The following is a 25,036-nucleotide window of genomic DNA, read 5'->3' on the forward strand; positions in this document are numbered from 1 at the left end:
AAGAACAGACACATAATGAACTATTTTTTAAATGAGGCAAATTTTGTTAACAAAGTATAAATGGATATATATGGCTGATGACTCGAAGTAAGGAGCCTTATGCATTAAAACACTTTAAAGTCCTTAATAACATTGTTATTAAGAATAATAAAACATTAGGGTGTGCAGTTTGGCTAAGAGAATTTATATATTTGGCTTCCGTAGTGCTAGCTCTATTTCTTTCTTTCTTTTTTTTAAAGATGTTATTTATTTATTTAGAGAGAGAGAAGGTAGGGAGAAAGAAAGGGAGAGAATCATTGATGTGAGAGAAATGTTGATCAGTTGCCTCTCGTACACACCCTAACCTGGGACCAGGCCCACAACCAGGCATGTGCCCTGACCAGGAATAAAATCAGCGACCTTTCGCTTTGCAGGACAACACCCAACCAACTGAGTGACACAGGCCAGGGTGCGCTAGTTTTATTTCTGTTGCTAGCTCTCCCATGTTTCCTTTAACATTAACTTCCTCAGGCATAGCTGGAGCTGTTCCTTAAGTAATGTGTATCTGCTTTTCTTGATTAAATCATTCTCAATCAATTAGAAGGGTACTAGAGATAAATGTCTTTCAGCAACACCAGAATGAACTTCAGTTGCTATTCACCTGCTTCTAAGGTACACCTCAAAGTTTGGCCCAGTCAAATGAGTCCCACCACTACCAAGTCTACAGTAGTTCCTCATCAGGTTCCCCAGGCTTGCTAAGGACAAGCTTCTGACTCAGGAGCTATTTACTACCACCAGATCTCTAAATAAAATACAACTATTTTGTTTATTCCTATTACAAAAGTAACAAGTTTATTGTAGAAAATTCAGAAATTTGGGAAGGTAAAGAAAATAAAAAACACTCAGAATCCTACTACCCAGAAATAAAACTACTGACCCTTTCAAGGCATTTTTCTATTTGTGAATATTTTCTTTCCCAGAAATGGTATCAAGCACTATATCTTATTTTATAACTTTTGCATTTTACTTATCAATACATTGTAAATATTTTTCCATGTCATGGAATATTCTACAACATCACTTTTAATGGCTAGTTAATATGGGTCCAACAATGGGCTTTGAACAGAATAGTCAATCATTAACTTCAGATTTCTGGGAAGTAAAAGGCAAATGGGATGGCCAACTGCCATCAATCCTTTATGCAAGAATAGATACATGACCATTATAGGAAAAGCTACATATGTGAAAATGAACAGATAACAACTTTGAAGTCTTCCCACTGAATGCAAATGAAGGAACAGTTTTTGATGGCCAGGGGAAGATGATGAAAAAACAGGAGATAAATCAAGAGTATTCATGTTTGTCTCTTTGTTCTCCATTCAGATATCATCTATGGAGAGAACCTAGCTGAAACTAAAAGTGAAATAAAGTGTGTCTTTATCCATGTTTTGTGTTTATTTAGGATCAACACACTGGTTTTGAAAGGATTTGTGGCAACCATTCAATTAGAGTTAAAGGAAAGATGAAACCACAGGAAATATCAAGCATAGATGCTTCCAAGAACCCAGGATGTGCTCTTTTGGATTATTTGGTCCTGAATATGGCTCTAGATTCTCTAATTATAATTATATCACATAATTATAATAGCTATGTTTATTTAGTTCCTTCTCTGTGCCAGGCACGTACTAGGAACTTAATTTTTTGCATTTAAAGGTCAAAACAACTCTATGAAAAAGGTATATAACCTTCATTTTAATGTGAGGAAATAGGTTCCAGGATGTTGAGTCACTTTCAAGTTAGTGGGGAACATAAGCTGTTAATTGTAGAGATAAGATTCAGATCCAGGTCTGCCTTCCCAAGCCCTTTCTTCTGTACTATACTGCAAAGTAACCATCTGTAGTAGGCAGAATAATGCTCCCCAACTCCTCACCCCCCACAGAAATCTCCACATGTTAATTCCCAGAATCTCTGAATACATTACTTTATGTGAAAAAGGGGAATTAAGTTTGCAGATGGAATTAAGACTGCTAATCACCTGACCTTAAAATAGGGAGACTATTCTGGATTATCTGGTTGAGCCCAATATAATCACAAAGGTCCTTAAAGGTGGAAGAAAGAGCCCTGGCTGGTGTGGCTCAGTGGATTGAGTGCTGGCCTGTGAACCAAAGGGTCACAGGTTCAATTTCCAGTCAGGGCGCATGCCTGGGTTGTGGGCCAGGTCCCCAGTTGGGAGCATGCAAGAGGCAACCACACATTGATGTTTCTCTCCAACTTTTTCTCCTTCCCTTCTCCTCTCTATAAAAATGAATAAATAAAATCTTTTTAAAAAGTAGAAGAAAGAAACAGAAAACTCAGAGGACATGTGACAACAGAAGAAAGGTCAGAGTGATGCAGTGTGAGGACTCAGCATGCTATTGCAGGCATTGAAGATAGAAGGGAGTCATGAGCCAAGGAATGTGGTCAGCCTCTAAGCTGGAACAGGCAAGGAAATGGATCCCTTCTCTTGAGCTTCTAGAAAGGAACATATCCAGCCAACACCTTAGGTTTAGCTCAGTGATGCATGCATTAGACCTCTAACTTACAGAACTGCAAGATGATAAATTTGTGTTGCTTTAAGTCACCAAGTTTGTGACTTAAAGCAGAAACCACAACCAGAAAACTCACACCATCATTCTGTGAACATCTAAAGATCATATTTGTATTCTTAGATAGAAAACCCACACTCTTAGCACAGGTATATACAAACTGCCTGCATGTAATCCATGATTTTCCCTAGAAAAGAATTAATTTTTTTAAGGTCTAGAAAACTGTCGGATGACACTGAAAACTTCTGGGTCCAGTGACATGGACAAGATTGTTTTAGCCGGATATAGAAACTACTTGCTGGCTTGCTTGCCCCCTATGACACTGTTTTAAATGTCTGCTTTTAAGAACCACAGCCTTGCAGACCATCTAGAAAAAAGTTATAAAACATCTTTCAATGGCCTAGTAAACTGGCCTGTTGGATGTATTTATTAAATATGGAGTGAGAACTTTGGTTAGATGCTACCAAACAGAATTCTGGATTAACAACCAATGTGGGACAACATGTCAAGCCAATTCTGGAGGCAGCAGATCTGAATTTGAAATATGCTTCTATCATCTTCTACCTGCGCAGGTATCACTTAAACTTTTAGAACCTCAGTTATTTCATAGGCTGATGTTATCAACTTGAAAAGGTTATTAATAAGGATTTGATGGAAAGATAGATCAAAAGAACCTAGAATAATAGTTGGTACATAACAGGTGTTCAATAATACAAGTCTGCTTCTTTCCCGTTAGTCAAATACTGTGGAGATTTTGCCATTAAGCATAGTATAAAACTTAGTTTTCCTTTCTGCTCTGTTTCCATAGCAAGATAGTCTACATACAGTTTAAGAATTACTAAATTGGGGATTTTTTTAAAGGATAAAACCATGCATTCTAGGAAATATGCATGAGACCCAGCTTGAAATCTGTTCCTCCAGTCCTTCCAAAGATTTTAGAAACTTGATTCCTTCTATTAGATCTCTTTCCAATTCCTCGTATTGTACTTCATTCTGACTGAAAGAGCTAAAGTGAGTTTTATCTGTACCTAAATCCTGTCAGATATACAGAAAACACTGGCATATCATGTAATGTTCAAAACTGAATCCTGCCAGTCAGGGAACCTCTCCTGCCCACTCTGCTTTTAACAATATCTTTTAAATAAAGGTGCCAGTAAAGCATTAGTATTTTGAAATTTATGGAAGAGTATTTATTCACATAATGATGGTCTAATGAATCAAAGACCAAAGATAATGCTGGTGATCCCTTCAATAGCTTTAAATTGCTATTAACTCTTTTCTTGATGAGATAGGTTAGAGTATAATAGTAATTCATAATAGAAAATTTGCCTACATTTTGTTCCTCACGTAGCTACTATTTGGAGAAAATAGCCTGCAATTTGTCAAGAAAGCTAGAATAGATTTTTGAAAGAATCTTCCAGCATTAGTAGACTGGGATAATAATACCTTAATATTTCTTTAACAATGGGTAGACAGCACTTTGAGCTCATATTGATGACATGCTTGCCAAATAGTGGTAAATAGGGATTTAGGGACAGAATCTCAATAATTCAAGCCATCTTCTACTAGGACTCTTTTAAATTTTATGTGATTACTCTGGAAATGCAATTAGAAAGGCAAATTTGTTTTCTTATCATTCTCTTGCACACTCTATCCACTCCCCCAAGCATTTCTACTCAAATCTTCATCTAGGCCCAGCTAGCAAATTCCAGGCCAAGGAGCAAGTACTAATATTAACTCAGACCTCTGATTATTAATTATTATTATTTCTGAGAAGACTCAGAGCCACAGAGAAGTCAGGAGACCTCACAGTATAACTCTTCCTCCTCCTACATCCATGCTGGGGAGCACTTGTCAGAACATCTCAAGTCTTCTGGGTTGTGCGCAACCCAAGGTGGCTCCTTTAATCTGCCATGTCTACCCCTTCAAGAGATCAAGGCATCACCTAAAGGGAGCATGCCAAGTCACAATCTCCTTTGTGGCCTGGTGAGTTCTATGAAAGGAAGACAGTTTTCATTCACATTTGTGTTCCTGGCACACAAGCGCATTTAATACATGTTGACTGAACAAAAATATTCAGTCCTGAACTGCATTCTACAGCTGCTCCTTGAACTTCATCCCATCCTGCTATCAGCTATCACAGGCTCTACTATTATTCTCCCATTTCTATCTTTGTTTCACCTTTGAAACTATACTCACATTGTTATCTTTGCCATTTAGCTGCAATTCTCACTCTCTGTGCAGGGGACACTGGTTCAAGATCCCTGAGGAACCCCTCCTCTCCTGGCCCGGCCTGTTCCTAGACTCTGTGCTGGCCCCATGCTGGCCCAGGATTGTCAGAACAACCCACCTAGGATTCACCTGAGAGAGGGGTCAGCATTTCTACAAAGTTCTTGGATTAAGAGAACTTTCATTTGAGCTCCATCATTGAAGAACTTCCAATCTAAAAACAGGAAAGTCCTGGAACCCCATTTGTCAGAACTCCTTGTGATTTGAAGCAGATCCTGAATCACCTACCCAGGAAGAAGAAATAAGGATAAAAACCTAAGTTACCACCATTAGTCATGTCCACAAATCATGTGGGGGAAAAAACCCAATTTACAGCTAATTTAAAGGGGTTACCTGGGGATGAATTCTGTTCTTTATATCTATGTTATTAATCAGTTATTAATCTTACTAGAAACTGTTATCAGACTCAAAAATTAGTAGAATATGAAATCCTTCACTCTGTCCATGAGGTTGTTCTTGACAAAAAAATAATTTACTGTGAGGCTGAGGAATCTGGTTTTGGTACTCTGAGCTAGATAGTCTAGACTTTAGATAGGGCCCTGTTTTGTGTTACTATAGCAATAGCTAGCTTTTGTTTCCACAGCCATTGACTGAGCCTCCTGATCCTGCCAACCATCTGGCAAATGCACCTTCTTACTCAGAAAAATCAGGGGAGGAATGTGGACAAAACAGTCCAAATCTATTATCATCACTGTACTTTGCTGGTAACAGGTCAGTATGACATCCTCTGTGAGGATCACTCCCTGCAGTGCTAACAGATGCACAATAGCACTCAGACTGGATGACAGCTTACCCATTCCAGGCTAGAAGAGATTTGGGGCACATAAGGCTGAAGGATAAGCTCCTCAGCATGTTAGCTAACATCAGCTTAAAAGAGGGATACTTATGTGAAAAAGAATCCTTATTTTGGGCTGAAAAGCAGAAGCTGCCCAAGAGAGTATGGGTCAAGGCTTGCTTTGACGGTCCTGGGTGAGGCTGAAACTGGGTATAGCTGGTTGGGTTGTGGATTAAGCCACTTAGTTGAAACAGGAAAAGCAATGGATTTCAGAGTGAGCCAGGCTGGGAGGAGCAAAGTAGAGTGTGATCTAAAGCAGCTAAGAAGACTTGGGCTAAACTAGGGTATGGGAGAATGGAAGTGAGGCCTGAAGATTTTGCTGGTCTACGTAAATCTAGATTATAGGAGAGGAGAAAATTATAGCTAAGAGACTTGGAGATGAGGTTAGGTAAGGAGAGAGATCTGATGGGATGAGTGTGGGGTTTGGGGGGATTGGTAGGAAAGAGAAGTAGGAGAGATGCACCAAACAGGTGGCTTAGTCCAAGTTCAAGCAGGAGAGTCAGCTGATAGATCTTGGGCAGAAAGTTAAGGAAAGGATAGTGAAGGGTTGTCAGCTGTGTAGTAGCTGCTAGGAATCAACAGCTAGCTCTGGGAGGGGCAAAGACTGAGAAAAGGAAAGAACTGAAATAGAGCAGAAGGTGGAAAATCAGTCTGGTTGGAGCTGGGCTGAACATTCTCTCTTGCCATCAGCTTGAAAGCACTGGGCCTGTTACTGTGTAGGCAAAATTGGCTCCCTTATATTCAATAGTGGTTAATACCTTTGGTGGATTGTAATGGACCATAATACCAGGAAAGGAAAAGGTTAACTGATGTTGAAAAAGAGCCTATGTGGCAGTTTTCAAACAAGAAGGTTGATCTGGCTGTGTAAAGGTAATGATGCCTGATTTGGAGCTGAGTAATTTATGTCGTACTGTTTGAAAATCCATTCTGGCACACTGTGATGAATATGTCGGCTGGCAGCTAAGAACTTCCTGGAATGCAAGTCTTTCACCATATATAATCAGCTCTTCCCCTTCCAGGAAAGAGCCTTCCTAATCTCTGAAACAATAGGCTTATCAATTTGCATAAAATATGCCATTCTCAATGAACACATATTTATCATCTACCACTTTTCCTACTGTCTTTTTTAAAAAAGGAGAGTCAGTTAAGTACAGCGAATAGCACCTTTAAATTCAGCTGTGCTAGGTGAATCTGTTTAAGAGTGGCAGGGAGTCATTGCTAGAAGGGGCACGAGAGGGGCAGGAATAAAATGATGCTTTTCTATTTTCATGATCTTTTTTGCATGTATCTAAGAGGTTAAATCACCAATTAGGCTAGATGTTAATGAAAAGTACATCAGATTACGGGGCTGTTCTGATATACTTGTTAAAGTTGTGTTTACTAGTTGCTTATTCTTTATCTAACTCTCCTGGGAAAGGATGAAATAACTTTAAGTTTAAAGAAGAATGCCAACCCTCCTTCCCCCAGGACTTGTACCAGTTCCTGAACCAAAAAAGGAATACCCAGGATCAACAGTCTTCTCTCATATCTCTCAAATACTACATATACCACCTGCTCACATTTACCCTGTTCCTGCTGCTGTTTATCCATGAGGAAGCCAAGCCTGAAATCCCTCTTGAGGATAAGACTTAGGGAAATGCCAAAAGAATTAGTGCAAAATTTTAAAAATTTGGTTTCATGTAATCATAACTGATTCTTCACACTATATACATCACTCAATGAAATTACAACTCAGTCACATCTCTCCTTATACCACATTTCATTAAACTCAAATAAGATAAGGCAATGTAAAAATGGTGACCAGGTGCCATCTTGTTTCAGACCAAACCTTAAGTCAAATTCTGAATGAAATCGACAAAACCTGGTTGGCTAAGTGGCATGCCTAGATTTACTAAAGTCACTTCTCTCCTTTAATGAATATATATAGATGCACAATACTACTGAAAGTTGAAGAGACTGTATAAGGTCCTGTCACTGGTAGGGACATTGCATATGAAGGACAAACACAGTATAATCCATTTTATCAAGAGTTAATTTTCCTAGCAACATGTATCAAAATGTTAAAGTTGTGAATTTTTTGACCCAGCAATGCCATTTCCAGGAATATATCTTAAGGAGATCACTAGTAAAGTACATAAGGATGGCATTCAGGATATTCATCACAGCTTTCTTTATACAGTGGAAAATTGAAATAATAATTGACCTTTAATGGGGGGCCAATTAAATGAGAACATCAGTGCAATATTATGCAGTCATCCAAAAAGATAATGTATTGTATGTGTATTGACATAAAAAATGTTCATGTCACATTGCTAAGTAAAAAGATATGTAAAGGAGTTATTCATGGTATGATTCTATTTATATAAAACAATGTATATCTATACTTGTGGATGGTGAAATTCCAATTATTCAGTACTTTCTTCCTTTTACTTAAAATTTTTTTTCCTACATAACCATGTATTTACTTTAAAAAATGAGGAGGGGGAAAAAATCAAGCTATATTCATCAGAGGATAAAAAAACATTATTCTATATTTCAGTCATATCAGAATAGTCACCCAGGAAGCCAAGTGTAGCTGTGTTTCTGTGCCTTCTGTTGGAAGGAAAACTGGATAAACAGACCATGTTACAGAGAGAATTTGAATCGATGGTATCTAGAATCCAAACCAAAACAGAAGTGAAATACTACATAAACTAAGAGGATGCCTTTATCATACACAGTGTTTGAAAGAATCGATTCACCGTGCATGTGTGCATGTATTACTATATTTTCATGACCAACAAAAAAATAATGTGGATTCCAAGTGGCAGCAAAAGAATATAATGTAATTACCATTGGTTTTTCTTACATAAGTTACCACTCCATAAATCTTTGTGTTAATGTGGAAAAATCTGACCTGAACAGATGGATCTCACACTGTTTTCTAAAACATGAACAGATTTCTGATCTGGACCAGGAAATGAAGTCAGCACTAAAGCAACAGACACTATCATCCACCTCCTAGAATTTAAATTTAAGAAGCTGCTAATAAAAGCAATATGTCTCTCTTTAGAAATACAGCACAGTGATATGTTTCTGTCTTAGTGGAATGTGTTCTTCATATAGTAACAAAACATAGTGGGATATTTGTGGCACTGGGGTGCTGGTTGATTCCCGAACCATACAAATTTTGGAGAAATGTTCTTGGCAAGTGGCACCATTTGGCTGCCTCCACCCTTCATTTTCCAAGTTTCCCATAGAAGGCATATCCCTGAGGGCTGCTATTCTTACTGATTAAATCTTTATCTCATTAGCCCAAGGGCTTCTTTTCCTTGAGCAAGTTCACAGGAGCAGATTCATAAATATGTGTCCTTAGGTTTGAAGACCCAATAAAGGGCTCTCTGTCAAGTAATTAGCAGCTTTGAATTTTTTTCCTACTCCATCACTTCTAGCTGTGTAACTTCAGGCTGTGAGGAGTCTGGTAAGTCCAGAGGACTGGGTGTGAGGAGGAGTCGGGGCCAAGGAGGTAGACCACGAGTTTAGGATATTGGTTATACAAAGGGAAATAAGCAAATAGTTAAATATATTGAGGATAATGGGAGCCAGATTGCTCACCATTAGAGAAGGAAGTTACAAATAGAAAAAGGGTGAAGACAAGAATGAACCCTGTAGTACTACCGTTGGAGATACTAACCTCTTGGATTGTAATAAATACATGAATAAATATAGAAATAGAGATGTGTATATGTGTTTACCAGTTTCCTGGTTATGTCTGCTACAGTGGCCTAAAAGCAATGACACCCTAGGAGCAATGACCACACCTAGCACCCAGATCTTCCATTTTCTACTAAAAGGAATCAGGGCTGGTTGGAGAAATAGCTTTTGAAATAATTGAAATGGTAGGGGCAAGGAAAGTCCAAGATGAGCCTAAAACACCTTACACCAGAAAGTACTCCAAGAATTTTATATATATAGTCAAAGAACACAAGAACCAGCTTAATGGGGATAGCATGGTAACTTGTAAAAAGTGGCAGATTGGGATTCAAGAGACATTAAAAGAGAAACTTCCAGATTAGAATTATCACACAGATTCAGAAGACACAAAAAGCTTACATAGTCTTTTTACCCTGGAGAGCTCTGACAATAGACTCAATAACCATTTGTCCAGGATAATTTACAAGCAATTTTATAGAAAGGCAAAAAAACAAGCAAACAAACAAACAAAAAACCTAGACTATTATGTAACAGGCTTATAAGAAGTTCTTTACATGTATTATGTTACATAATCCCAAAACAACCGCAACAAGGTAGAAACTAACATTACTCAATAATAATAATAATAATAATAATAATAATAATAATAATAAAGAGGTGAAGCTTACAAAGGTGCTTACTATTGCAGCCAGGCTTCAAATTCTCAGGCTGTCATCTTTCAGCCCAATTTGAGCCCATAACTACTTACTATCAAACAAAACAATACATAGCAAACTCCCACTCATAGTCCCACAATCTTCCTGATGAACTTACTTGAGAAGCCTCTCACTGAACAATCTGTTCCTTCTCTGGGTTCATACATTTTCTTCAGGCTCTATTATAGTATTTGACATACAGTATCACTGTGAGTTGTATATGTAACACTAACCCCTGATAAAGTGTTACTGCTCCAAGAACAGAGATCGTGTCCTTATCTACTTGGTATCCCCAGGTCCTAGGACAATGACAAACTCAACAAATGCTGGGAGAATGAATGGCTCCTGTTGCATAGCTGGCCTGCTCTGAAGAAAGCCACTCTCTAAATGGGAGACCTCTAATTCTGTGGTGCAGAGCTCTGGTTGCCACAATTCTGCAACCTAACTCTTATCTTCTATCTCCTAACTCTGAATTATAGGAATCCAAGAGGTAATGTGAGTATCTGGCTTTAGTTCATTACCACTCTCAGCAGTCTTATTCACCTTTGGGAACCTCACCCCCCATGTAGAACAATGGCTCAGCCAGAGTTACACAGAGACCAGAGGCAAAATAAATGGAAAATTAGATTACCTAACATTTTTACTTTCTTTTATCAAATTCTTAAAGTAAAAGTCAGAGTTCAGTGAAGTTGCTGATACTTTGGGGACTTAAATAAAAGGAGAAAAATAAAAAGCAAATGATTTTGATAAGTCAGGGAATGATGAAATAAACTTGAGTAAAGATGAAAGGCGTATGGATTGAATTCATATATAATTATCACTATGAAATGGTGTTAAATGCACATAAAGTATTTTATAAGCCCACTGATCACATATAATTTTACTATAGCATCAGAAACCAGAGAAAATAAATAGCTTCATGGTATAATGCTATGTAAGTGCCAAATTTTGAACATTATATATGTATATTAACATTTATAAGGCAAAATAAAGTTTTTGTCCACAGAGGACAAAAAGCTCTGTGAGCTTAGCTCATTTCTGACATTTCCTACCAAGTATAAGGGTATTTCCTGTGTATGAATTAAAAGGTAGATAGATGAAAAATGAGAAAGGAGAGGCAGGCACTAGTGTGATTATCATTCTCCTTCCTGTACCCAAGCCACTGGTCAGCAGATAGTGACTGTTAATGTAACAATTTGGTTACTTGGAGAATCTATGGCTAAGAGCAGAATGGCAGGAAAAAATATATATGTGTGTGATGGAGAAGGGTACTTTGTCTGATTTTATAATCAAATAATACAGGAGAAACATGAAATAAGAACAGGGATAGAGCAGTAGCCCATAACATCCTGGAACTGTGACTTACCACAGTGTTTAAAAATGTCATCCATGGAGCAAGGTGGCCTCAGCAAGGAAGATGAAACATGACTCTAATTACCAGTGAAATATTTAACATTGCTCAGAAAAAAAAGTGGGCCTGGTTAGAAGATGATTAATGCATCACTTTTTTGTCACCAATAAATTCCAGTCCCAAACTAGACGAGTATATTGCTACTAGGGTCACCAAAAGGCAAAAACTTCGCAAACACCTAATAACTGGGGAAGGTTTAAACCTCATTATAATAACCACAAAGTGTCAGGTTGTTAGTTGGACCAACAACTGCTGAGATGAGCTAGAAGATCTCAAGTGTGGACAGCAATGCTATCCAAGTTAAAAGGTACCAGGGAAATTTCAATTTAAATGAAAATATTGTGGTAATCACAAAATAAATAAGTAAAATATTGTGAAAATTAACTTTACAAACTCCAATCAAACTTGTATTTAATTATTGGATTAGGCTTTACATCTATACATATTCTCTTAACTTCACTAAGTCTGTGTCTTTGAAAAGTCTCTAAATTATATAAGGCATGAAAAAAGTGATTAATTAATCTGTCAATCTCTTTGCCAATCTCCCCAAATACTATTTTCTCATGTGGCTAAATGTATTAACTTTCATTTTGAATAGCTAAAACAGAATTGTTAGCCATATTAATTAAATAAATCAGCTAGTGTGATCACTGCCTCTCCTCAGTTTGAGCTCTTTTACTGGCAACTATTTACCCCTTAACTGGAGCTAATTAGCAGGTCTACCAATACAAGCAAAGCCTATTAGATCCTGTTTATTTATTTATTTTAAATCTTCTGTTTTTTAAATTTATTTACTTATTTTTTTGATTTTATTTATTTACTTTTAGAGAGAAGGGAAGAGAGGGAAAAAGAGAGGGAGAGAAACATTGATGTGAGAGAGAAACATCAATTGGTTGGTTGCCTCTCCTGACCAAACCCGCAACTCAGGCCTGTGTCTGTGACCATTTGCTTTGCTGGGAGACACCCAACAAACTGAGCCACACGGGTCAGGGCCAGCATTGCTTTTATTATCTACAAGATTTAAATAAAACAAATATATTTAAATTTGATGTTGACTAATTCAGTACTTAATGTATCAGATGGGAAGATATCAATATTTTATGTGAAAAATAGCAAAATAGATATGATCCTATTTTGATATATCAAATCTAAGATGCACATTTTTCACATTTCTTAGTCAAAATGCATCTTATAATTGATAACATCTCACATTCAATGAAATATGTTTACTTATGAATTTAATAATCTGAAAGTACTTATTCCAAATTAATATTCATGGTGACTTGTGGAGAATGGCTTGCTAGAAGGCTTTTATTTTCTACTCTGGTGTGGTTTCCACTTTTATAATTACCTATATTTAAAATTTTATTCTATAAAAACAATAAAATTATTCCACTTGGCTGTTCTAAAATATTTTTAAATCCCAGGGAGAAAATACTACAGAATAGTTTATCGATGCTCAAAAACTACTTGTTTTTTTGGAAAAAGTTATTTTGATTTGTAATGGATGTCAAAAAACAGTGATTTCTTTTGTTTTTAAGGCATTTGACCAACCTTATGTGTGCACATTCTTATGAACTTCAGTGATACGAATTCCTTAACTTGGCTAAAAAGTAGATTTTATTTTCTTTCATCTACAAAAAATACTCTAAAGAATAGCTCCTCTTAAAAAAAAAGAGTACATATTAACAGTTAAACATAGTACAGACTAAACAGCATTAAGTAAACACACTTTCATGAAGTATTTAGAAATTAAATATATCATATTAAAGGGCTCAATCATATTACTTCTCACAGAGGAAAAGTCTATGTACATATAGGCTGAAAATAAATAATTACTTCTTACTAAGCAATCTTTAATAGAATTTTACATCAAGTAATAAAATAAAGTTAACTAAAAAGTGAAGAGGGGATATAAACCTAGAGTTTAAAAAGAAATCTTTTTTCATAAAATAGAATATATGATAGATCATATTTTATTATAGAGGAGTGAAAGACTAATGTAAATGAAAAATTTTAAAGGAAAATATATTTGACTACAAGAAAATGAAATTTTCTATGCAGTATAAAATATCATAAGCAAAATTTAAAAGTAAAATATCAAGAAAAATTGCAAAATATGTAACAGAGTCCTTTGCATACAAAGGGCTCTTAAAATAAGAAAAAATATAAGCACATCAATAGAAGAATAAAGATATGAGCTCACAAAACAAGAAAAAAGTATGACCAATAAATATATGAAAAGATGTTCTTTTCTGCCTATCCAATTGGAAAATACTTTTAAAAGACTGATAAAAACCTAACAACCTAGGTTTTAGTGATAGTGGATGGGTGGGGGATACAGACATTCTAATTCCATGTTCAGAGTGGTATATGTAGGTACACTTTTTCTGTAGCACAATCTGGAAATAGTGTTCTTCCAATAAATATTTCTTACATATGCAAATATCTGGCACTGTTGTAAATGCTGAGCACATAGTAAAGAATAAAACAGACAAGACAGAGGACAGAAAATAACTGAATGAACAAAATATTTCAAAAAATAGAATGTACCTCCTGCTGAACCATCAATTTCATTTCTACCAATTTGTTCTAAGAATATAATCAAACTAGTACACCAATGGTTGTTCAAAGATGTTATTTGCAGAATCATCTATAATAGCAAAAGTGTAAATACATACATGTTCACTATTATGAGGTTGTTTAAATAAATTATGTTCTATCCATATAATGCAATATTACTGAACCCTTAGTAATGATGACCTACCTTTATGTGTATTGGTTTGAAAGGCACTTAGTATAAATTAATAGTGAAAATCCAAGCAACAAAAAAATTGGTCTAATTAAAATGCACGTGTGCTCATCTAAAAGAAAATCTCTTTAAAATGTTTCTTCTAGATTTATGCATTTCTCTAGCACATAAATTTCTTACAATGAATATACATTTTGTGAAAGAAAAGTCATAGGTATCAATGTTTTCAAAGATACCTATGTAATATTTAAGGAGTTCACAAACCATATAACACTACTATATTTGAAATTGCCAGCATTATGATACATGTCAGTCATATTTTCTTCAGATTATAACTTCCCATAAGATTATTGTCTAGATACTGTTCTATATTAAAATTTTTATTAAGTCTTTTTGTTTAAACTTCCTTTTGGACTATTTTTTTGTATACATGTCAATTTTACATCCTTCTAGACTACCTTTGTTTTTTTAACAGTTTTTTTTAAAAGATTTTATTTATTTATTTTTAGAGAGAGGACAAGGGAAAGAGAAAGAGTGGGAGAGAAACATCAATGTGTGGTTGCCTCTTACGCACCCCCTACTGGGAACCTGACCTGCAAGCCAGGCATGTGCCCTGACTGGGAATCGAACCAGTATCCCTTTGGTTCACAGGCCAGCACTCAATACACTGAGCCATACCATCCAGGGCTAGACTATCTTTGTTTTAGAATGAAAATACTGTATGTATAAATACTTAATTGCTCAGCAAAATACCAAACACTTTAATCCACAGGCTCCGTGATTTTAGAACATACAATTATGAAAATTAATGGTTCTGCAGAGTTCAGAAACACTAGAGGTGTCGAAAAATAACAATGAGTTACTAAAAAGCTCTGGAAAAATGTATTACTTGTAGCATGCGATGGCATTGAAAATGAATCAGAATGTGTGTTGTGTGCATATGCACATATGTGTATCCTACATATGCATATGTGAGATTCATGTTTATGCTTACTGTGTGTACCTGCATATAGGTAATCAAACCTGTTCGGCATATGCTTTATTTATCTGCACCCCTAAGGTAACTCACATTTGCCTTTATGCTATCTTCAGGAAACCAGCATCAACCCATCTGCAAAGGGTTGCAGTGTCGGGTCGGCTCCACTCTAGCCATCTGCCTTGGAGATGGGCTATATCTGGCAAAGGTGCAGAAGAGAACCTCGAGGCAAGCCATGGCCCCGGGGAAGTAAGCAAACGAAGACTATTGAGGCACTTCAGCACCACGGACACAGGCAACTTCAATCACAGTCTCTTCCGGCGGAATAGCCAGCAGAGACCGCCCTCTCCCCAGGAGCCCCCTGCCCTCTCCTCCTAGTGCGTCACTATCTCGGGGCTCTCAATCGTCACTCAAAAGTGTACTCTCTGTCCGGCTCCTCCGCAAGGCCAGCAAAAGCTAGGGTGGAGATGCAGATCGGCGCAGCGCCCCCACTCGCCCCAAGGTGGAGTCTCCTTCGTGCTGGCCAGCGCAACCGTTCTAGCCACACCTCTCAAAAGAGACCAAACCAGGGCACGTGGCGTAGAAATTCTATAGCGCCCTGAGGTGAGTCGGGGAGGGTTCGTGCATTCTCCCGGGGCCTGGCGGAGGCTGAGTGGACTTGCCCTGTACCTCCAGCCACCACACTCAGCCATAGCCTTGCTCTTCCTCCGCTACTCCTTGCCCTTGCATTTTGTTGGAGAAAGATTTCTACAAACCGTTTATTCTCCATGAAAATTTCAACCCACATGGACCTGTGTTCAAGAATCATAGACATGAGACAAGAGATTAAAGGAAAATACTATTCCTTGGCCATATTTCTAAAACCATCCAGGATTCTTACGTTTGTATTTGAAATCAATCCCATTACTCCATAGGGATTCACCCTCGTTTGGGTGGGCTTCTGGGCGAGAGGAAAGCAACAGCCCCTAGTCTTTATCATGGAGGCTGGGGAAGGAATCGTACACGCCACAGTAGCAGGAAACGGGGGTGCAGGGGCCGACTCTGATGCTGACTCTACCAACACCGTGCCCAGGTTCTCCCAGAGAGGAGCGCAGGGAAGTAGGGTCCCTGCATCCTGTCAGGCGTCAAGCAGAGCCCCCAGCGAAGGGTTGTTAAGTGGGCGAGACGCTTTGCCCGCGGCAGGCCCAACCCAAAAAGAAGGACTCTTCCCCTATAGGTGCCAAAGCTAAAAGCAGGTGTGTGGGGTTCGCAGCACGCTCCTACTCCTTCCGGGTGGGGCTGCCAGGCAGGCAGGGTCCAGGTCTCTGTCCGCCGCTGCCTACCGGCTCTCAGGGCCCGGTTACCTGCGTATCACAGCGAGAAAGGCGCGCCTGGTGCTCCGGCCTGTACTGCTTGCTGCCCCGCACTTAAGTCCAACCTCCGAGCCTGCTGAGTCCTCCATGCACTACGCCAGGAAAACCGCGGCTGGGGTAGCTGATGCTGCCAGGCGGGGCAGGGAGAGGGGCGCCACGGGTGCGGGCACTGCGCCTGCGCTCTCCGCTGTCCACCTCCCAATCCCCCGGCGGTTGCCCACGTGGAAGACGCCAGAGGGGGGGTGGTGGGTGGAGGGGGAAGGCGTGTGGGGAGGGGCGGTGCCCAAGATTTGTGCCTGGACTGTGGAACTTCCCCCAACTGCGAGGTGGGATGGTCCAAGGGGCTTTAGCCTACGTCCTCAGACAGAACAATTTTAAAGTAATCGAGGATCGTGGGGGTGACCTGGTCTTCAGGAAGGAGGCAGGGATGCAGCCTTAGTTCATTTCCACCTGGCTGCGTTTTAAAAGTTCCAAGTCAATCCTTAATATTTAAAAATGGCTAACATCTGTATATTGTGGTCCGGAGAGCCCTCCGGACATCCCGGAGTCCACCTGGCAATTTACCAATGAGGTCTCTGAGGGAAGGGTCTTGACGCTGCAGAGCTGGGTCCGGGACTCCAGTCTCTTGGAAACAGACCTGGTCATTAAAGCAATGGAATGGACTAGATGGGTCAAGAAGACAGGCAATAAGGCCATTGCCCTAAGCCAGGAAAGAAAGGGTGAGGCCTGAACCAAGGTGCTAGCTGAGAGAAAAGATAGGATGTGACTGCTGGGGGGTTTTCTGCCCCTCCAGATCCACTCCACCCTGCTCTGTGACTCAGGGCTGACTTTAAGGACTACATAACTGTCAGCTGGCTTTCACTCGGTGCTTTCACTTGGTTTGGCCAATGGGAAACACCTGCAGGAGATCACCGAGCAGGATATTATTTAGGACACCTGCCTTCACCCTAAGAGGGCCACTCTTAGCAGTAACTACATATTTTATCTGAAAGGCATTACTCCAATCCTGTGGTCCTCTCCTACAGTTCTCTCCTTGTTCTGTTTACCCCTCTTTGCCCTTGCCCCTTCAAGCCTGAGCTGATAATGACTCCCAGAAGTGTCCTTCAACTCTGCCCATACATTTTTATTTTTTCAAATATTTTATTTTTCTAGAGAGGGGAAAGGAGGGAGAAACAGGGAGAGAAACATCAATGTGTGGTTGCCTTTCACACACCCCCTACTGGGGACCTGGCCCACAACCCAGGCTGTGCCCTGACTGGGAATCAAACCTGTGACTCTTTGGTTCTCGGACCGGTACTCAATATACTGAGCCACACCAGCCAGGGCCTGCCCACACCTTTTTAAATTGTTGCTTCATTAAATTCTCAACTATCCCCTGGATGTGCCAAGCCATCTTTTTCCTACCATTCCAGGACACTATAATAGATTTTACTTCATTGAGGTTGGGAAGATTCATAAAATTAAAAAAAAATGTGTTAAAGATGGGGCTTTTACAAGGTGATATGTTTCCCAGAGTCATCATGACAGTTCCCTGGACAGCCATCATGCTGCTAGGTGGTCTCACACTGGGGGCACCAAAGGCAGTGTGAGTAGACGCAAGAATGGGGATTCAGACCACTCATAACCAATGTGTTCACAAAAGGGCTGGGGGTCAACTGAGTCCAGCATAATAGAACTTCCGGATGACTCTCGATATGAAAAGACAATCTATATCTTTATGGAACAAGTGCTGGTACTCTCCCAACCACAGCTGGGCTGCTTTTGAATGAGTCCATATTCTTAGGATACTTAACAAAGTCCTGGGCACAGTGTCTAAGTGTATTTATGAAGGAGCTGCTGAGTGAGGCAATTGTCAATGAGTTTCCAGCCATTTCTGTAGAAAACTCAAAGAATGTTCCCAAAGAAGAAGGAAATAAAAAGCAATAGAGTTAAATTGTCCGTAGCACTCATAATGAATGGCTTGGTTTGAATCCAGGACCTGACCATTTCTCTGACTTGTATAAACACCCAAACCGGTTTAACTAGTTTAATTCTTTCCCTACCCTCTCCAAAAAAACACAAAACAAAACCCCCGGGCACTATCTTGGCAAAACTTACCCAAAGGGAACCCTAGTAGTAGCTGTTTGCAAACAGAATTAATGTTCAAGCAAACACACTATTTGTACTGAATACAAATGAAACCAGAACAGAAAATTTATGGTACATGATTTTTTTAGCCTTTCATTCTTGGAAGAAGAAAGATCCTTTGTGGTTGAGAGGGCAGCCTGGGCCTTAATTGTGTTGATCTAGATAAGGAGTAGAGGTACTGAAGCTAAAGGAATCTCAGAAGGCTAGACTGATCCCCAAGGCTCAGGCAGATTTTATGTTTCTCATGGAGGAAGTGGGGGAGGAAGAGAGCCAGAAAAGCTTTGAGGATGGGAGTGAGAAAAACAAAGATGTAAAGTAATCTGAGCATAGAAGAGAAGGTTTCTGGGAGATTTGAGAGAGTAAGACTAGGGCTTTAGCACAGCTACCATTCTGAATGACACTGAGAGGTACTAAAAAACAGAATAAAGGATTTTTAGATGTTTTGTTACATGTAATAAATGGAATTCTTCTTTTGTGCTATAATACTGAGGACTTTTTATTGCCAAGTGTCCCAAACTCAAACAGACTTAACTGAAAAACCCAAGGATAGGTGTTTTCAGGTATGGCTGGATCCAGGGCACAAAGTCATTAAGATATGGTCACTCCTTTCCTCTCTGTTGACTTTGAAGAGTTTATTCTCATGTAATGCTTTCTTTCCATCTCCCCATCTTTCCCCAGTGTTCAATTTATATTATCGTTATAGTTAAACATTCTAGTTGAAACAGAGCACTTAGTTCCAAGTAGTTTCAATAAAACCTTGGAATTACATCTCCTTATCAAATTCTTTATCTTATACCCAACCATATACTTTAGAAGTCTGTGGTGCAAATAATGGAGGATGGGCCATTCTCCAAAAGAAAATCAAGGTTTTTTATCAGAAGAAACCATATAGTGATAGGTAGGTGTAAGAAAGGACTCGTTCATTACAGGTACATCTCAAAGAAACTTCAGTTAAGATTTATATTGCTTTTGCCCTGGTGGGGTGGCTTAGTTCGTTAGAGCATCATCCCATCCACAAAAAAAGGTTGTGATTTAGATTCCTGGTCAGGGCACATACCTAGGTTCATATTCAGTCCCCAGTGTGGGCGAATGTGGGAGGCAACTGATCAATGTTTCTCTCTCACATCGATGTCTCTCTTTCTTTCTCTCTCTCCACCTTCTTTTCTCTCTAAAATCAATAAAAACATATCCTATGATGAGAATTTTTTTTAAAGATTCATATTGCTTTTCAATTTTTTAAAACCAAGACTAGTGTTTCTTTTGACAATGATATCACATTGACATGAGCAGCAAGGCAGCTGAATTTTTTTGTCAACCTAAAAAATAAAGTGGAATATCTTGCTGTTCCTATAGAAAGATTTTAAAAATATATTTTGTTATGAGTTTCCATATACACACAGCATTTATTTGAGTAGAGGCACCTTTTGTGATCCCAGCAAACAATTCAGATCTCCTAAAGTCCAAAGAAGTTACTAAAGTTCCTGATTACCATTGCAGAAATAGTTGTTTCCCATCTGTACCGCTGCAGCTTCACTCTTGCAATCAGACACAAAGATTAGTATCCCCTTGTATTTGTAGCACTCGGGGCTAAACAACTAAGAATTGGTTTGTATACCTACACAGGGAGGCACACAGTAATACCCCCTTTCAGGAACATTCAGACTTTTGTCAATCTCAGATACCCAGCACACAACCACAAATCCTGAAATAAGTAAGGCAAATTGCTATCACAGAGTTCAAGCACTCGCCTTCATGTTCAAATTGTGTATGAAAGGGCACCAACAATAAGCATAACTATTTGATCTTCTCCAATCAATTCTTTCTGCATTACAATTTACTAATCACATTAGCTCACTTTACCACTTATTAGCTGTGTGCTTCAGATTCCTTATCAGGAAAGTAGATAATAATAACCTACTATAACCTACTACACAGGACTCTTATGAGTGAAGACTAAATTAACTAATACATGTAAAGTACTTAGGACAGTGTCAGTCACAAAGTAAGCACTAAATTAAAGTTTGCTATTATGATTACAGGGGCCAAAGAGTAAGTCCCTTTAGATAATGTTAAATGAGTGAAAAAAGTCTAGATGGAGATTATGTCTAAACAGCATGCTGTATAAAGAGAGTAGCTACTACTTCAGCTTCAGAGACCATAGGAAATGTGAATCCAGTGTTAAGAGATCTATGTTTTTTGAGTTCCGGACAAGATGGAGGCATAGGTAGAAAAGCTTTGCTTCCTCACACAACCAAAAGAAGGACAACAACCAATTAAAAACAAAAACAACCAAAACTGCCAGAAAGTCAAACTGCATGGAACTCCAATAACCAAGGAGTTAAAGAAATATTCATCCAGACTGGTAGGAGGGGCAGAGATGGGCAGATGGCTGAAGAGGACATAAGGCAAGGCAGTGGACTGCAGACAAGGCTGGGGGTGCTGGCTGACCAGAAAACTAAAGACTCAAAACTTGTGCCTGTAAAATTCTCTGGGGGTTGCAAAGGTAGGAGTCACTCTTAGCCTCACAGGAGAGTCCTTTGGAGAGGCCCACGGGATCCTAGGATGTACAAAACTTCACTCACATGGGAATCAGCACCTGAAAGGGCACAATCAGCTTGTGGGAAGCAAGAGAAGTGACAGAAAGTGAGGCAAAAGTGGACCAAGCAGCATTGTTCCCTCTCTGATGCCTCCCTCACAGTGCCACAACACAGAAAGAGGGTTGCCCCACCCTGGAGAATACCTAAGTCTCCACTCCTTAGAATGTAACAGGCATGCCAAGACAAAGAAATATGGCCCAAATGAAAGAACAGATCAAAACTCCAGGAAAAAAAAAACTAAACAACGAGGAGACAGACAACCTATCAGATGCAGAGTTCAAAACACTGGTAATCAGGATGCTCACAGAACTGATTGAGTTCAGTTGCAAAATGAAGGAAGAAATGAAGGTTATATGAAGTGAAATAAAGAAAAATATACAGGGAACCAACAATGAAGGGAAGGTAACTGGGACTCAAATCAAGATTTCAACCAGAAGGAAGAAATAAACATTCAATCAGAACAGAACAAAGAAGCAACAATTCAAAAAAATGAGGAGAGGATGAGGAAACTCCGGGACAACTTTAAGTGCTCCATAAGGGTGCCAGAGGAGAAGAGGAAGAGCAAGAAATTGAAAAACTTATTTAAACAAATAATGAAGGAAAACTTCCCTAATCTGGCGAAGGAAATAGACTTCCAGGAAGTCCAGGAAGCTCAGAGAGTCCTAAAATAGTTGGACCCAAGGAAAAATACACCAAACCACATCATAATTAAGTTATCCAGGATTAAAGATAAGGAGAGAATCTTAAAAGTAGCAAGAGAAAAGGAGACAGTTACCTACAAAGGAGTTCCCGTAAGACTATCAGATGATTTCTCAAAAGAAACCTTGCAGGCAAGAAGGGGCTGGAAAGAAGTATTCAAAGTCATGAAAGGCAAGGACCTACATCCAATATTACTCTATTCAGCAAAGCTATCATTTAGAATGGAAGGGAAGACAAAGTGCTTCCCTGATAAGGTCAAGTTAAAGGAGTTCATCATCACCCAGCCCTTATTATATGAGATGTTAAAGGGACTTATCTAAGAAAAAGAAGAAGATCCAAAATACGAACAGTAAAATGACAACAAATTCACAACTATCAACAACTGAACCTAAAAAACAAAAACAGAAACTAAGCAAACAACCAGAACAGGAACATGTTTAAGCTTTAGTCACCTTCAAAGTACTTCCCATTTGATGCAATACACCTATTGAGATGTTTTTTCCACTGCTGAAAAGTTTTTGTACTCATCAATTTTGATGCCTTTTAGTGCTTCTCTCATTTTTTGTTTTACCTTTTCCACATTGGCAAAATGTTTCCCTTTGAGGACTTTTCCATTCAGGGAAATAAAACAAAAACTTGAGATTGGTGAATAGTTAGGATGCGGACACAGGGGTCACACCATTTTTTGTCAAAAGCTGCTGAACACTCAGTGTAGTGTGGACAGGTATGCTCAAAAATCACCCACCATGAAAACACGTTGAAGGAGTCTTTAAAAAAAATTAACTGAAGCTGAACACAGCCTCTCACAACAACGCCATCTGGTACACTGATATAGATAGGTTCCTAGAACACTCACCTAGTGAAGGAAGCATGTACTACAAGGGGCCTCCCTCCAGAAGATAATTCTGGTTTTTGGGGGGGCCCTCTTGTAACTCACAGTTAACATTATAGTTAATGATGAGATACTGAAAGGTTTTCCTCAGGAATAAGACAAAGATGCCTACTCTCACCACTTTTACCTAATATAGTACTACAAGTTCTAACCAGAGCAATTAGGCAAGAAAAAGAAATAAATGGCATTCAAATTGGAAAGAAAGAAGGAAAAGGATTTTTGTTTATAGATGGCATGAGTTTATATGTAAAAAAAAAAACAAACCCCAAAACAAAAACCCTAAATACTCCACACCTACTAGAAATAATAAATGAATCCAACAAAATTAAAAGATACAAAACCAGTACTCAAAAATCAGCTGCATTTCTATACACTAACAATGAACAATTTAAAATTAAATTGGCCCTGGCTGGTGTGGCTCAGTGGATTGAGTGCCAGCCTATGAACCAAAGGGTTCCTGGTTCAATTCCCAGTCAGGGCACATGCTTGGGTTGTGGGCCAGGTCCCCAATGGGGGGGGTATGTGAGAGGCAACCACACATTGATGTTTCTCTCCCTCTCTTCCTCCCTTCCCCTCTCTCTAAAAATAAATAAAATTTAAAAAATTAAAAATAAAAGGAAATTAAGAAGCAATTATGTTTATAGTATCATCAAGAAAATAAAATACAAAGAAATAAATTTAACCAAGGAAATGGAATACAAATGCTGAAAACTACAAAACATGGCTGCAAGAAATTAAAGAGATAAATTAATGGAAAGACATACCATGTTTATGGAGTATAAGACTTAAAATTATTAAGATGCCAATACAACCCAAAATGATCTATAGACTCAATGCAATCCCTGTCAAAACCCTAATGATGTTTTTACAGAAATTGAAAAATTCATTATATTTGCTGGTGAATTCTACTAAATATTAAAGAACAAATACCAATTCTCCTCAAATTCTTGCAAAGAATTGAGGAGGAGAGAACTCATTCTATGAAGCTAGCATTGCCCTGATACCAAACCCAGACAAAGACACTACAAGAATAAGATCAATATCCCTTATAAACATTGATGCAAAAATCAACAAAATATTAGCAAACTGAATCTCTCAGCATATTAGAAGTATACACCAAGTGGAGTCAACAAATGAAAATTGATCAATGTTAAATACCACATGAAGAGAATGAAGGGAAATAAAACAAATTATCATCTCAGTAGATGCAGAAAGAGTATTTGATAAAATCCAACTCCTTTGTGGTAAAAACATTCAAGAAATTAGGAGTAGAAGGACACTACCTGAGTACAATAAAAGACATCTGTGAAAAATCCACAGTTGACATTATATTTAATGGTGAATGATAGAAAGCTTTCCCTGTAATTTCAGGAAGAAAATGAGAATGCCTGCTTTTGCCACTTCTATTCAAAATAGTATTAGAAATCCTAGCCAGAGCAATTTTAGGCAAGAAAAAGAAATAAAAGGCATCCAAATTGTAAATGAAAAAGTAAAATGAACTCTGTTCACATATGTCATAGGTAATCAGTGTAAAACCATGAAGATTACACACACACACAAACTGTGTTACAATGAATAAATGAATTCAGCATAGTAGCAAAATGCACAATAACACACAGAAGTCAGCTGTGTTTCTATACATTCATAATAAACAACCCAAAAAGAAATTAAAGAAACAGTTCCACATGATAGCATCAAAAGAATAAAATTATGAAGAATTAACCAAGGAGGTAAATGCTGTGTGCACTGAAAACTAGAAAGCATTGCTGAAAGAAATTAAAGAAGACATAAATAAGTAGACAGACATCCCATGTTTATGGATTGGAAGACTTAATATTACTAAAATGTCAATACTACCCAAAGCAATTTATAGATTCAGTGCAATCCCTATCAAAATCCTAGTGATTTTTTTTTCAGAAATAGAAGTATCCATCCTAAAATTCATATGGAATCACAAAGGGTCCAAGATATTTCCTCAGCCATGTAGATGGATTTTAGATTAGGATTATCAATTAAAGGGAACAAGGCCAAAAGAAAGTCCATTCTAAAATTCATATGGATCTTTAGGGGACCCCAAATAAACAAAACCATCTTGAAAATTAAGAACAAAGTTGGAGGTTTCATACTTCCTGATTTCAAAACTTACTGCAAAGC

General features: G+C 38.4%; 1 protein-coding gene across 4 annotated transcripts in view; it reads right to left on the reverse strand.

Annotated features, from left to right (window-relative positions):
• The window catches only part of SLC35G2 (solute carrier family 35 member G2), a 105,912-nt gene that overhangs the window by 17,386 nt on the left and 63,490 nt on the right, over positions 1–25,036 (reverse strand). Inside the window, exon 1 of one of the 4 annotated variants that reach the window (XM_024566234.4) lies at positions 16,559–16,749. The exons of 2 other annotated variants lie outside the window; for them this stretch is intronic. Coding sequence is in view for 1 of the 2 variants with exons in the window: in XM_024566233.4 (XP_024422001.2) it covers positions 4,926–4,944 (19 nt within the window). In the remaining variant the exon portion in view is untranslated. Of the gene's footprint in view, positions 1–4,925; positions 4,970–16,558; positions 16,750–25,036 lie in introns of those variants that run through there. One more of the 4 variants, XM_024566233.4, reaches the window with a different exon arrangement.

This window comes from Desmodus rotundus, chromosome 8 (assembly GCF_022682495.2).
Source record: "Desmodus rotundus isolate HL8 chromosome 8, HLdesRot8A.1, whole genome shotgun sequence".
In the NCBI taxonomy this organism is placed as follows: Eukaryota; Metazoa; Chordata; class Mammalia; order Chiroptera; family Phyllostomidae; genus Desmodus; species Desmodus rotundus.